Genomic DNA, 13,120 nt, shown 5'->3' on the forward strand with positions numbered 1-13,120 from the left:
AATTGTGCTTAATATATACTCCGGTTCTTATCCTCAAATCTAGACACGCATGAGAAGAATCACCTAAGATAATATCACAAGGAGGAATAATAAGGAAACCTTTTACTTCGCAACCTATGGAGGCATTACTACACAACTGTGATGACACTCTATCATTAATTACAAATGGGCTTTGTTCTGATCTACCAGAACCACAATTAATCTTTGGCTTTTATTTATTTATTTATTTTTATTGTAAGAATTAAAAAGTGGCAGTTCCTTTTAACACAAGAAAGGAACAATTTCTTGGGGTAATTTTTTTTTTTAACCTTCTGGCCACACAATCCCCCCCCCCCCAAAAAAATGTAGTTGTTCTAGCTCAGTATTTTTTTTCTTCCAGTTTTTCATAAAAGTTTAATAACAGTACAAAATACAAGAAAAGCCATTTGTTCCACATGTACCAGAGACAGTCACTAATATGCTAACAATTGTCAGCTATGTGCATGAGTACAAGGAGAAAATCTCTGCTTTGACCAGGGTTAATAGGCTAGTCAAAATATGTCATTCTATAATCCACTTATTCAGATCCACACGTTCCAAAATAAAAGACTAATGAAATGAGGCAGTAAACCAATTCTGTTCACAACATGGCTACTCTTTCAATAAGAAATGGCAAAGATTGCTGTCATATGTTTCAGTATACTTTTTTTACATGTGTACAAAACACAACATACATTTATTTCTGTTTGGAGAAATACTCTTTACTCTGCTTGACATCTGGCTTGAGCCAAGGTGGCGCAGTGGTTAAATGCAGCACTGCAGGCTACTGCTAGATCAGCAGGTCGGCGGTTCAAATCTCACCGGCTCAGGGTTGACTCAGCCTTCCATCCTTCCGAGGTGGGTAAAATGAGGACCCGGATTGTTGGGGGCAATATGCTGACTCTCTGTAAACCGCTTAGAGAGGCCTGAAAGGCCTATGAAGCGGTATATAAGTCTACTGCTATTGCTATTGATAGTGTCACTTCCAGGTTGCCAACCAGCTGGGCACACTTCTCCATTTTTGTCTGTAAACTGAAAAGCCTGAACTAGCCTGAGTGTCTCATCAACTGAACGACCAACAGGCAAAATCATTGATTGTGATCTGGCGCAGGATCCCCTTTTCATCAATGATAAAGAGGCCCCTGTAAGAAATACCTTCATCATCCTTTAGTACACCATAATCAGGGCTGGGTTTCAACCGGTTCGCACCGGTCCCTGCGATCCGGTTGGTCGCCAAACCCGGAAGTAAGTAACTTCCGGGAACGGCGAAGCCCCCCCCCCGCGCGCGCCCGCACACCCGCGCCCGCTCCTTACCCGGTTTTTTTGAATTTCGCGCTTTCCACGCATGCGCAGAACGCCTGCGCGATCCTCCAGGAGCACCTGGAGCATCGTGCAGACGCTAATACGCATGCGCGCACTGCGTGCGTGCGCGAGGATGCCGCGTGCGTGCGCGAGGACGCCACCGGCCTCGTTCCAACCGATCCGGTTGGAACGGGGCGAGAAACCCACCCCTGACCATAATCTTTAGCAATTAGACGTTTTGTATCAGAAACCAGAGGAATGCGCATACTGCCTAGTCCACCTTGTTTTTTGGGAGTGTTGATCCAGGCTAGATGGCAAAAGTGAGAATCAACAGAAGCACCAAATCACCTCACAATTTATCTTCTTGAATTCATCAGACTGGTCACTGAATGAAATAATTTCAGTCGGGCAGACAAAGGTGAGAAATCAAGTGGATAGAAAAATAATACAACGTATTTTCCTTTGTAGTCAGAAAGTTTAATATCTTTGAATTGCCCACCTGGCATTACTGCTGTGGCTTTGAAGTCTGGGGCTGGTTTCCCAATGAAAGCATTTCCTGAGGACATTGTGACTGAAGCTAAAAGCGAATCAAGAGCAGCCTCTCAGAAGGCCGACCGGTACAAGACAGAAGTTCTAGCTCAGTATTAAATGCAGTTGCCAAGTTGTTTTGCAATCCTCAATTTTCCAATGAGGCAATTCTGAAGTAACCAAAGGTCACATCTAAATATTAAGGTAAACGAGCTGTATCTGTTTCACAACTGAATTCAGAATATTAAGGTCTGGATAATTAAGGTCATGGGTATATTTGTGAAGCTTCAATGCATCAGAACAGATTTTGCAACGTTGAGATTAGTCAACCAGGTAGGAATGGATTAACAAAGGGAGGATTCCACCAGTATTTATTTTTTAATCAAGCTCATATTTTCTATCTTCCAAAACTCTACATTCTAACTATCCCATTTTATTCTTTTACTAGCATTCTTCTTTGACCTGTCAAGGAATCAAATCTCTCAGAAAAGGCAATCAAGGATAACTCTTAATAGCAAAAATGAAACAAAAACTATCCCAATGGGACCCAATTTAAGTACAGTAATTACAGAGAATTCCCACTGGTAGTTTATTTTTCCAACTCATCCCCATTATATTAGAATTATATTATATCCACTTTAGAAATCTGGAGTGATCCTCCAGCTAGGTTCACAAATGTACAAGGGAGGGAGGAGGCACATGTAGCTCCGATCTATCCAAGTAGGATAGACTGTCGGGCTACCATTTGAAATGGATTTCACTCTTGAAAAACCATCTTCCTGATATAGTGGAGGGCTCAGTAAGCCCGAGAGAGATATCTGGAAGGAACAAGAGGTTCTAAGGGGTTATTCTTGCTGATAAGGTCGAAGGGGGAAGGAGTAAAGCTTAACAGGAATTCACAATAGGGGTTCTGGGGATGTTTGGAAAACCAAGCAAATCTTCTTCATCTAGGTCAAAACTTGGAAAAAGGAATAGAATATAAATAATGCACACACACACACACAAAATTGGCATTGCTAAGCATGCACTTGCCTATAATGCAATAAAAGATTGGCTGGTATATATCACTATCCGTGGGCATCCAGGGGATGTTAATGTTAACGGGCACACTCTCCTGCAGGAGACACAACAGATTTTGATACGTTTTTATGACAAACTGCAAGAAGCACTAAATGCAGAATCTGGAGAAAGGAAGGAATCTGGAACGATAGTGAGATGTTATGTTATGTTATGTTATGTTATGTTATGTTATGTTATGTTATGTTATGTTATGTTATGTTATGTTATGTTATGTTATGTTATGTTATGTTATGTTTATTAGTCTTGTATGCCGCCCACTCCCGGAGGACTCCAGGCGGCGTACAATAAAAAGGGGAAAGGGAATAAATAAGACAAACAGCAATTTAAAATACAACAACATTCATAGATTACCGTGGGGCTGGATACTTCAACAGCCCCCGGCCTGCCGGAGCAGCCAGGACTTAGTGGCTTTACGGGAGGCCTGGAGGGTCGTAAGGGTCCGGATCTCCACGGGGAGCTCGTTCCAGAGGGCCGGAGCTGCAACAGAGAAGGCTCCCCCCCCCCCCGGGAGGTCGCCAGCTGACATTGGCTGGCAGATGGGATCCGGAGAAGGCCTAGTCTGTGCGATCGAATCGGTCTTTGGGAGGTAATCGGCAGGAGGCGGTCTCTCAGGTACCCAGGTCCGATGCCATGAAGGGCTTTATAAGTAACGACTAGCACCTTGAGGCGCGTCCGGAGACCAATGGGTAGCCAGTACAGCTTGCGGAGGATAGGTGTAACGTGGGTGTACCTATAAGATACGCTTCAGATAAAACCCAATATCAGGAGACAGGTTAGAGTTATTGCCAGGCCAAAAAAAACAAAACCCACAGATTCTAAACCTGGGCAACATGTTCTACTACTAACACTAAAACTAAATCAACTGCATAAGAGGAAATAGACTGGAAAACAATATCCAGTCAGCTCTGGTACATCTAGGTAAAATCTTTGGAAGATATAATGAATGGCTGATATCAAATACGTGAGCTAAATATAGAAAATTAAAGGGAATAGGTGTGCATGCAAGAAAGCTGTGACTTGGGAAACACATTGTCAGATTATAAGAACTGTGGTGGCAACGGCGATTAGAATTCAGTATTGTAAGTAATTTAACTCATTGCTCACATCAGGAGTTTGAATCTGAGAGTTGGACCCAGCCTTCCGTCCTTCTGAGGCGGGTAAAATGAGGACCCATCTTATTGAGGACAATAACGCTGACTTTGTAAATCGCTTAGAGAGGGCCGTAAAGCACTGTGAAGTGGTATATAAGTGCTATTGATAATGCTTAAAAACAAGGTAAGGAACAGATTTCATATACTTGCGTGAAAGTCAGCCTCATAAGCTACATGAAGAAATGAGATATTTGTGAAACCCAACCTATCTCTCCAAACTTTCAAAGAAGAAAAAAGTCAAGTGGCAGGAAGAACGTAGGATAGCTGAACACTGGCTTTTAATATCAAACAAGAAAAGGCAAAGAACACTTATCTCAGTCAAGAGTATCAACAAGTGGAATAATATAATAAGAAAAAGAACAGAGATTTCTTTTAAGAAAGGATAAGAAAATCCATAGCTAAAGTACAAACTTCCAATAATGACCACTGAAGAAATCTTGATATCAGCAAATAAGATTAAAGGAAAATGGGACTGTGCCGAAATCCTTTATAAACAAATTTATAGAATCGGAAAAACATTTGTAGGGGGGAAAAAATACATTCAGGAACTAAATTAAAAACTAGGTGTGACAGGCATTGAAACAGCTGCTAAATAGGAAAGCACTAGCCATAAAAACAAAACATTCAACTATGTAAAGCTGTGGAGAAAGGGCAGATAAAGTGAAAACAACTCTATGTCAACAAATAGAGAACAAGATTTGGGGAAAGATTGGTAATAAAGAAGCGAGATGCAAATAAATACATTGCACATTTCTAGACGAACTGCAGTCATTTTTTTTATGCAAGCAAGGTTTTGCTTATTGTATTTCTGGAGATTTAGGGACTTACGTGGAGATGAATAAAATACCATGTACTAAAAGAAGTAATCCATTAGTCTTGGGTCGCATAAAAACAGATTGCTCCTTTGAGCAAATCATTTGCAAACATTGGGCATAAGATATAAATGGATGTTTGTTTTTTGGTTCCCTTGAGTCAGCATTGACTCCATGTGTCTGCCTGGTCAAGTCCTTGGAAGTTTTCTTACTATGTTTTTTTTGGAAATGGATTGCTATGGCCTGCTTCCTTAAGGCCAAGTGGGAGAGACTGTCCCAAGGTTACACAGCTGGCTTTGCGCGATGGCCTTCTTCTTGTTTCTAGCCTGATGCCTTAATCACTACACCAGACTGGCTCAGACCAGATGAAGATCTAGAAAAAAACAACATTATTCTTGCAAAACCGAGGGAAGAGAAAAGCAACGGGATAAAGTGGATAGGTGGGATTTTTTTTTAAAAATGACCAGAATGTTCATAGAAAAGATATGGCTTACTGCTGACACAACTCAAAGAAAGTAAAAGTTTCTCTATCTATTCAGCCTCTAGGAATCAAAGTTGCTGAAACTTTTGCTACACAACTGCTGTTAACAACAATCAGTCAGTCAGAACACGTGATAATCAGACTCAACATCTGCACGTCTGGAGAAAGACACTTTCCTTCTAAGTTTTCTTGTCACTCTCGCACCTGGCACATAAGATCATATCATAGGCTAGGAGAAAGTAACGCCAATCCCCAGTTCAATACATTTAAAAATCCAGCAGAAAGGAATCGGAAACGGCAAGCTGCACTTTAAAACAAACCAAACTTTTGCTAAATAAAGTTTATCAGATAATTTGTCGCCTGGAACTTTGCAGCAGGAGCTGGGTAGTCATTTGAAAAACCAGGCAATTAACCTTGGGGAGAAGGAGGAGGATCCTTAAGGGGGCCGAGAACAGCATCTAAGGAGATAAAAAAAACTGGCCAATCAGGATCCTGGATGATCTGATTAGCAGCCCTCCAGATGTTTCCAGCACTAAATGTTTAGCTGAGTCATAGGGAAATCAGTGAATTTGGATGAAGCATGCCCAGACATGTCTTTTATTCAGAGAAATGATCTTCTGGATGGGGAAAGTGTCCATCAGCATACATGCCATTTATTTGGTTTTATATACATCATCATTTAAAGCCTTAGCCAAAATATGTCATTATTTACGTTTTAACTCTTTTAGTATAACTCTAATGGCATCACTGTATCCACTGAACCACCTTTTCCAATCTAGAACTAACCCTCCAGATGTGTGTGAGATCAGCAGGTTCCAGGATGAGCCTTAGCCAAAATATGTCATTATTTACGTTTTAACTCTTTTAGTATAACTCTAATGGCATCACTTTATCCACTGAACCACCTTTTCCAATCTAGAACTAACCCTCCAGATGTGTGTGAGATCAGCAGGTTCCAAGATGAGCCTTAGCCAAAATATGTCATTATTTACGTTTTAACTCTTTTAGTATAACTCTAATGGCGTCACTTTATCCACTGAACCACCTTTTCCAATCTAGAACTAACCCTCCAGATGTGTGTGAGATCAGCAGGTTCCAGGATGAGCCTTAGCCAAAATATGTCATTATTTACGTTTTAACTCTTTTAGTATAACTCTAATGGCATCACTTTATCCACTGAACCACCTTTTCCAATCTAGAACTAACCCTCCAGATGTGTGTGAGATCAGCAGGTTCCAGGATGAGCCTTAGCCAAAATGTCATTATTTATGTTTTAACTCTTTTAGTATAACTCTATACTCTATACTATATAACTCTTCAGTGGATCACTTTATCCACTGAACCACCTTTCCAATCTAGAACTAACCCTCCAGATGTATGTGAGATCAGCAGGTTCCAGGATGAGCAGTCTAATTCTCTAAGACACGACTACCAAATTCCCAGTGGAACCAGTGGGGGTTCCCATTAACTTCATCTTAATTTCCTCAGAAGGCTGTTAATAAATATGTTAAGGGAACCCTTCTTTCATCCCTGGAAAAGGACAGTTGATGAAAGAGGTGAAAGGGGATAAATATGGAGACATGGAAAAGAGGATAGAAATATACATTTTGGTAAAGGTTGTGTATAATAAAACCTTCCCTCGACTCCATACCATCAAAGAACGGATCATATCCGATTCCAAGGTCTGGCTAACTTCACATTCATGCAAAGACACATAAGGTCCCATGTTAGCTGTTCGTAACTCCTTCTCTCCTTTCCCTTTCTCCAAGAAATATCACAACAGGACTCCCAAGTCACATCATCTAGACATGTGATTTAACACTGGCTTTATTGTCTCCTGTGTAAAACCCATAAACATTTTAGATTGCTGGTGAAGGTTTTTACATCAATGAAGCCGTGATGAGCTTTCGGGATGAATGGCTGTGGAGTAGTTTAATTTCCAGCAGTCGTGCCTGGCATCTTTTCAAAGACAAAGTATAATAGAAATGGCAGCCCACGCGGCTTCATTCTGGATTTCCATCAATATATGTCCAAAACCATACAAAATTATCCTAGGTAATGTTGCCCAGGTGAAGGCAGGTTTTGCATTAAAAATTGCCTGAGTGGAGCTTAGCAGCAGAAGAAAATTTCCTACAGCCTTGGGCAAAAAATATATATTGTGTTGACAGTTGCAAACTGTCTGTTAACAGCCTAATATAAAGTCTAGCTACAGTAGGTTATATGTGAAATACAGCCAGAGGGCAGCAGATTGAAGAAGGCTGTTAAATAACCACACAAAGATTAAAAAAAAATAGCCTGGATCATGAATTTATTCCAGACTAGTTGGGGCCCTTGGCATTAAATTAACAATATTCCTTTCACATTTAAAGACCACTGCCATAAATGCCAGGTAAAATTAAGTGGTATGCTTCACTTCCTCCACAAAATTGGCCAGGTTTGAGTCTTCAGCAAGTAGCTTAATTTAGCCACTCGGCTTTTTTGTGTCTTTCAATAAATACTTTAAATATGTGTCTTTACAGAAACTCCCCAATATCTTCACCACCCACCCACCCAATTCATCTTCCTAAAGCCAAATTGAAATTCCACCTCGCCACTGACCGAATCCTGTTTAATTAAGCGACAAGTATTAAAATGCATCCTTTTAGGGATTTGTTTTCAGAACATTTCCCCGCACTGGTAAAATGTTATTTTATTTTATTTTTGCTATTGGGTTGATGGGTACATTTTGCAACTCTCCGCCCAGGTGGGAAAGCATCATTTTATGCGCTCTGGCGTTCCTTCCATTGGCAAGGATCAAAACAATCCCCAGAAAGAGAAACGGGGGCCAAGAAAATAAAAGAAATAAATGATATTAGAAATCTAAATAGATACCTTTCACCCTGGCTTCGCTGATAACGGATAAGAGCCTGTGGCCTAATGGCTAAGAAGTCTGCCTAGTATGTAAAAATGCCCAGGTTCGAATCCCAGTAAGGGTATGGCTAGCTGATGAGAGCCAAATAGCTTGAAATAGATCTATACTAGTCTCCCTTTATTTATTTATCAGCACAAATTAAAAAAAAAACACACACATATATATATATGGGGGGGGGAACAGCATCTGGTCCCTTTACTCACCGCACAGCATGAAGAGCAAGACGAAAAACAAGGTAGCCACGATGACTAGGAGAGTCAGGCCAATGCTTTGCAACATCTTCCCCTTCTGTCCGTGGAGATCTTAGGACGGCTTCGGCCTCCCTGATCGTGTGAAGACGACGGAGGAGGAAGGAGAAGGAGGCGATCGCGACATCCCCACCGGCTGCAAGGAAGTGGAGCAGGCAAGGGGTGGAAAGGAGCAGAGCCAACTTAGAAATCAAGAAACTGGGGTAGTAGGAAGGAGAGATGGGCGCAAACCCCAACTCTGGATGAGCATGATTCTCCTCCCCTCCCGATCCGCTCTTCCAAGAACTTTGCGCCAGCAATCAAGAGGCGGTGAGTTCCAAAGGAGAAGGAGGCGGCAGAAGCAGCAGCGGCAGCAGCGGCGGCGGCGACGTCATGAGTTCTAAGGGGCTGGTATAGACCAGCGAAGAAAACCGGGATTTTGACAGACTGGTCTTTGGGAGAAAAGGCGCAAATCTGCGGCCGAAGAGGATGCGAGGGGGGCGAAAGGTTCAGGATCCAGGCGCGCGCTCTTCCTTGCCCCGAACATTAGACGGTTCCATTGTTCCCTGCGGCAGGCGGGCGGGCGGGGGGGAGCCAAAAGCGAGACGCTCCCCCACCTCCTCCCCCCTGGTGCAGAATGGTTCTTCCCTCTGCCCCGAGCTGCAAAACGAACGAGGAGAGGTGATGGGAAAGGGATGGGGGGGCGCGAGCGTGTCGTTTCCTGTCACCCGGATGTGATTCGCCGATCCGTGCGGGCCAATCTATGGAAGCTGTAGTTCAGTGTGTGGGAAGCGCTTGGGTACCCGTCAGTGGCACCCGTCAAGGACTTTCATTCCCATCATCCTCTGGGAACGAAGGCCCACCCCAAGAGGCAGCGCGTTCTGGTCGCGTCTCCTCGATGAGGGCTAAATGAATCTGAATCCGTTTGCGAGGCTCTGAAAGGCGTTTGGAGCTTACGAGCTATTAAAAGATATATATATTAAAAGCCTTCGGTGGTTCTTGTTTTCTTCGGCGCCCGTGTAAAATAAGCATCCCTGAGAACCATGTGAAAAGTGAGGGCTGTCACCCGCTAATGCAGTGTTTCCCAACCTTGGCAACTTGAAGATGTCTGGACTTCAACTCCCAGAATTCCCCAGCCAGCATTCGCTGGCTGGGGAATTCTGGGAGTTGAAGTCCAGACATCTTCAAGTTGCCAAGGTTGGGAAACACTGCGCTAATGCATAAAACGTTAAGGCGGGAGTCTGCAGTTATGTGAATTCCTAGATGCTTCACTTTCTTCACTAATATTTATTCCCTTGGTCAAATCGTATTTCTGTTGATTTATCATATTATTGGCTATCACTTTGGTTTTCTCCTTATTTACTTTTAGTCCGGCTACTTCTCCGTATTCCTCCAATACCTCCATAAGCCTCTGGCCCGATTGTAATGGTTTCTCCAGAATGAAAACTAAATCATCTGCCAAGGCTTGATGTTTATAAATTTCTCTTTTAGTTTCCAATCCTTTAATTTATATATATACACTTTATTTACGGTCACAGACCAAAAACACGAGTACTACAAAAGAGATATAAGAGAATTGATCATAGGATTTTTGTAGTTCGGCAGAAGGAGGACGCGGAAGCCAGGGATAGCCAGAAAGATGGTCTTTATTGTTACAGAAGTAAGATAACAGCGATTCAAGGTTTCACAAACGCGCCCAATATTTATAGTAATTGTAACAATCACATTAACCAATCAGGGGCCGGGTACTGCACAGCAACTGCCGATGCAGTACCTCGGCCAATCAGGGAAGATTAGCTGTTAGGGAAGGCTAGCAACAGCCTCTGCTGCGTCCTACCCAATCAGGGAGCAGCAGAGCTGTTGCCGGCCCTTTTGTATGTTTCAGAATACATAACAGGATCATAGCTTAACTAAGGGAAGTTACAACATTCTCCTCCAATGGAGACAGCTCTTAAGAAAAAATTGGAAACCTGGGAGGTGATGTATGAGGAGCCATCTCCAAGGCAATATACAAACAAATTACAGCCATTAGGTCTAGAAGAGACGATTTCAAGAAGAGACAGTAACTTAGATCTGTCTGCGTTATACATGGGGCAAAATAGAAGGAAGTGCTCTACAGTTTCAACCTCGGCTCTGTCACGAGGGCATAGCCGCTAGTTAATCGGGAGCCTCTTAAAACGACCGTCCAAAAGTGCTGAGGGCAAGACATTAAAAATAAAAAATAATAAGTGGAGGGGGGGGGATAGAAGCGGAGCTGAGCCTCTTGCCGCTGCGGGCCTGGCTTGCGGAGTGCCAAAAGGGGAAGGGGCCTCTTGGAATACCCCCCCCTTCGCCTTTTGCCTCCGCGGCTCTCGCTCCAGCCTCGTCTGGGCTGTGGGCTCCTCATTCGAAGAAGTCAGCTTCTTTTTACCACTTTAAATATTCTTCAGGGATTCAGGGAACTATTCTGTTTCAACTAGTGAACCAACCAAATAATACATACATGTTTAGTGAAGACCGAGCATTCTCCTGCCCCACTCCTCTCTCCTCTGAAGCGCGCCCTCTGAAATAACCCGCCCAACGTAAGCGTGTTCAACTGCCAACAAGGCATGATTCGCTGCTCCCAGATCAGGAGGTGTGAGAATCAGTGCCTCCTATGCATACAAATTTTTTTTGCTCTTTAACCCTTTCTTAACTTTTAAAAGGTGAAAAAATCCTTATGCAAAGGAGGCCCCAAGTTCTCTGGCCTCCTCCTAGTTAACACTGAGAACAGACACCAAGCCACTGTGACTTGAAATCTGGTAGCAACTATCCTGGCTTTAATTATTTTTTAAAAATTCGTTAAAATTCTTTCCTTTCCCTCAGGATACTGGTGAGTCCCCGCCTCCCTTGCCTCTAGTGACTGCACGTCCCTGGGTTCTTCTTAACTTATCCTATTTTTACAGAGAAATTAAAGAAAAACAGTATACATGTGAAGTCGCATTACATTGAAATCTAACACATCGTATCTAACCTAGCATATAGGTTGGGGGATTGGCCTCCGAAAGTCAAGCCTCAGTAGGAAGTGGTCTGACCATGACAGGGGCAAGATCTCACTACCCCTCAATCCAAGATCACAACTCCGAGAGGAATACGGGGTCGAGCGTGTGACCCGCTGAGTGAGTCGGGCCCTGAATTACTTGGGTCAAGCCCATGGCTGTCATGGAAGCATTTTTTTAGACATTTTATTAAGATTTATAGGCCGCCCTTTTCCCTGAGGGGCCATGAACTCCTGCGCTCCATCAGAGTGCTTGCCGAGCGAAGGCAAATTATGGTTTATGGTTTATTATTTATAGGCCGCCCTTTTCCCTGAGGGGACTCAGGGCGGCTTACAATTTATGGGGAGGGGAATACAAGACAGTAAGACATAAAACAATACATAAGTAAAAATAGAACACAACATTCATTCATCATTCGGGTGGGGACGGGGGAAATTGAAGTCCCCCAGCACTATAAGCCTGGGGAACTCAACTGCCAGCTCGGCTACTGACTCGAGGAGCAAGGGGAGAGCTGTTGTCACGCTGTTGGGAGGCAGGTACGTTAACAACAAGCCCACTTGACCCTCAAGGTCCAACTTCACCAGTAAGGACTCACACCCGACAAGCTCCGGAGCAGGGATCCTACGAGAAACTAAAGACTCCCTGCTAACAATGGCCACTCCCCCACCCCTTCTCTGAGGTCACGGCTGATGAAGCACCTGAAAACCCTCTGGGCACATTTCAGTGAGGGGGACTCCTCCCTCCGGGCCCAGCCAGGTTTCAGTAATACATGCCAGGTCTGCCCTCTCATCTAAAATTAGGTCCCGGACGAGGGGAGCCTTGTGAACCACAGACGTAGCATTTAGCGACAACAGCCTGAGACCAGGGTCCTGACTACTCACGCCATCTGGCCTTGGAGTGGGACTGATAGGGCCAGAAGGAGAGATCTCTGTGACGTAGCGAACCCTCCTTCCCTGGTAATGGCTCGCCCTAAAGTCCTCGCCATATCTGCCTCTCCCAGTTATGACCTTAGTGTTCCAGCCCACTCCCGTGTCCATAGTCCCTCCACCCACCCTCATAGCCCCCGCATTCCCCGGCAGGCCCTTCGAATCAGACATTCTAAGGCTGGGATTAGGCATAGGCCCCCCCTGACACTTCTGCAAAGCACTCAGTGCAGGAGGTGCCCTGCAATGGTCCCAGCCTACTCAGACATACACAACCATACTATCAGACAATCCCCACAATTTAAAAACAGAGTAACAACAATATAGTTAAAAAGTGGGTACATTCAATCAACCACACTCATACCGAGCACTCACCATACAAAAAATTTAAAAGCCACGCAATAGTACCAAAGCAAAAAATTAGCTCAGAATTGTCCTAGTGTGTAAGGAGGATTTCAGCTTTATCTAAACGTCCTCCTACTCACAGTAAGCCATGGCCGTCAAGAAATGGGCTCAGTTTTAGAAGTGAGCTGGATTTTGGAAGGGGCTTCTTAGCCTGTAGGCACTCAAATTCTGATGGGTATGCATCTCATTGCATACTCCGTAGAATGGATCTCTCTGCTTGGGTGAGGTTGGCTGGGGAGTCTGTCCTGTGATGCAGGAAACAGAC

At 43.7% G+C, this 13,120-nt stretch overlaps 1 protein-coding gene across 7 annotated transcripts in view; it reads right to left on the reverse strand.

The window, feature by feature from the left end:
* SMIM13 (small integral membrane protein 13) overlaps positions 1-9,176 on the reverse strand; it is a 76,781-nt gene extending 67,605 nt beyond the window's left edge. For 3 of the 7 annotated variants that reach the window (XR_015695693.1, XR_015695691.1, XR_015695692.1), the window contains exon 1: positions 8,487-9,175. Coding sequence is in view for 1 of the 7 variants with exons in the window: in XM_087707467.1 (XP_087563593.1) it covers positions 8,487-8,562 (76 nt within the window). In the remaining 6 variants the exon portion in view is untranslated. Of the gene's footprint in view, positions 1-8,486 lie in introns of all 7 variants that reach the window. The other 4 variants (XR_015695690.1, XR_015695688.1, XR_015695689.1 and 1 more) reach the window with 3 other exon arrangements.
* Between the last annotated feature and the right edge of the window lie 3,944 nt (positions 9,177-13,120).

Source organism: Thamnophis sirtalis, unplaced genomic scaffold (genome assembly GCF_051295495.1).
Source record: "Thamnophis sirtalis isolate CommonGarterSnake01/CBP01778 unplaced genomic scaffold, rThaSir2_p1.2 scaffold_2, whole genome shotgun sequence".
NCBI classification, from domain to species: domain Eukaryota; kingdom Metazoa; phylum Chordata; class Lepidosauria; order Squamata; family Natricidae; genus Thamnophis; species Thamnophis sirtalis.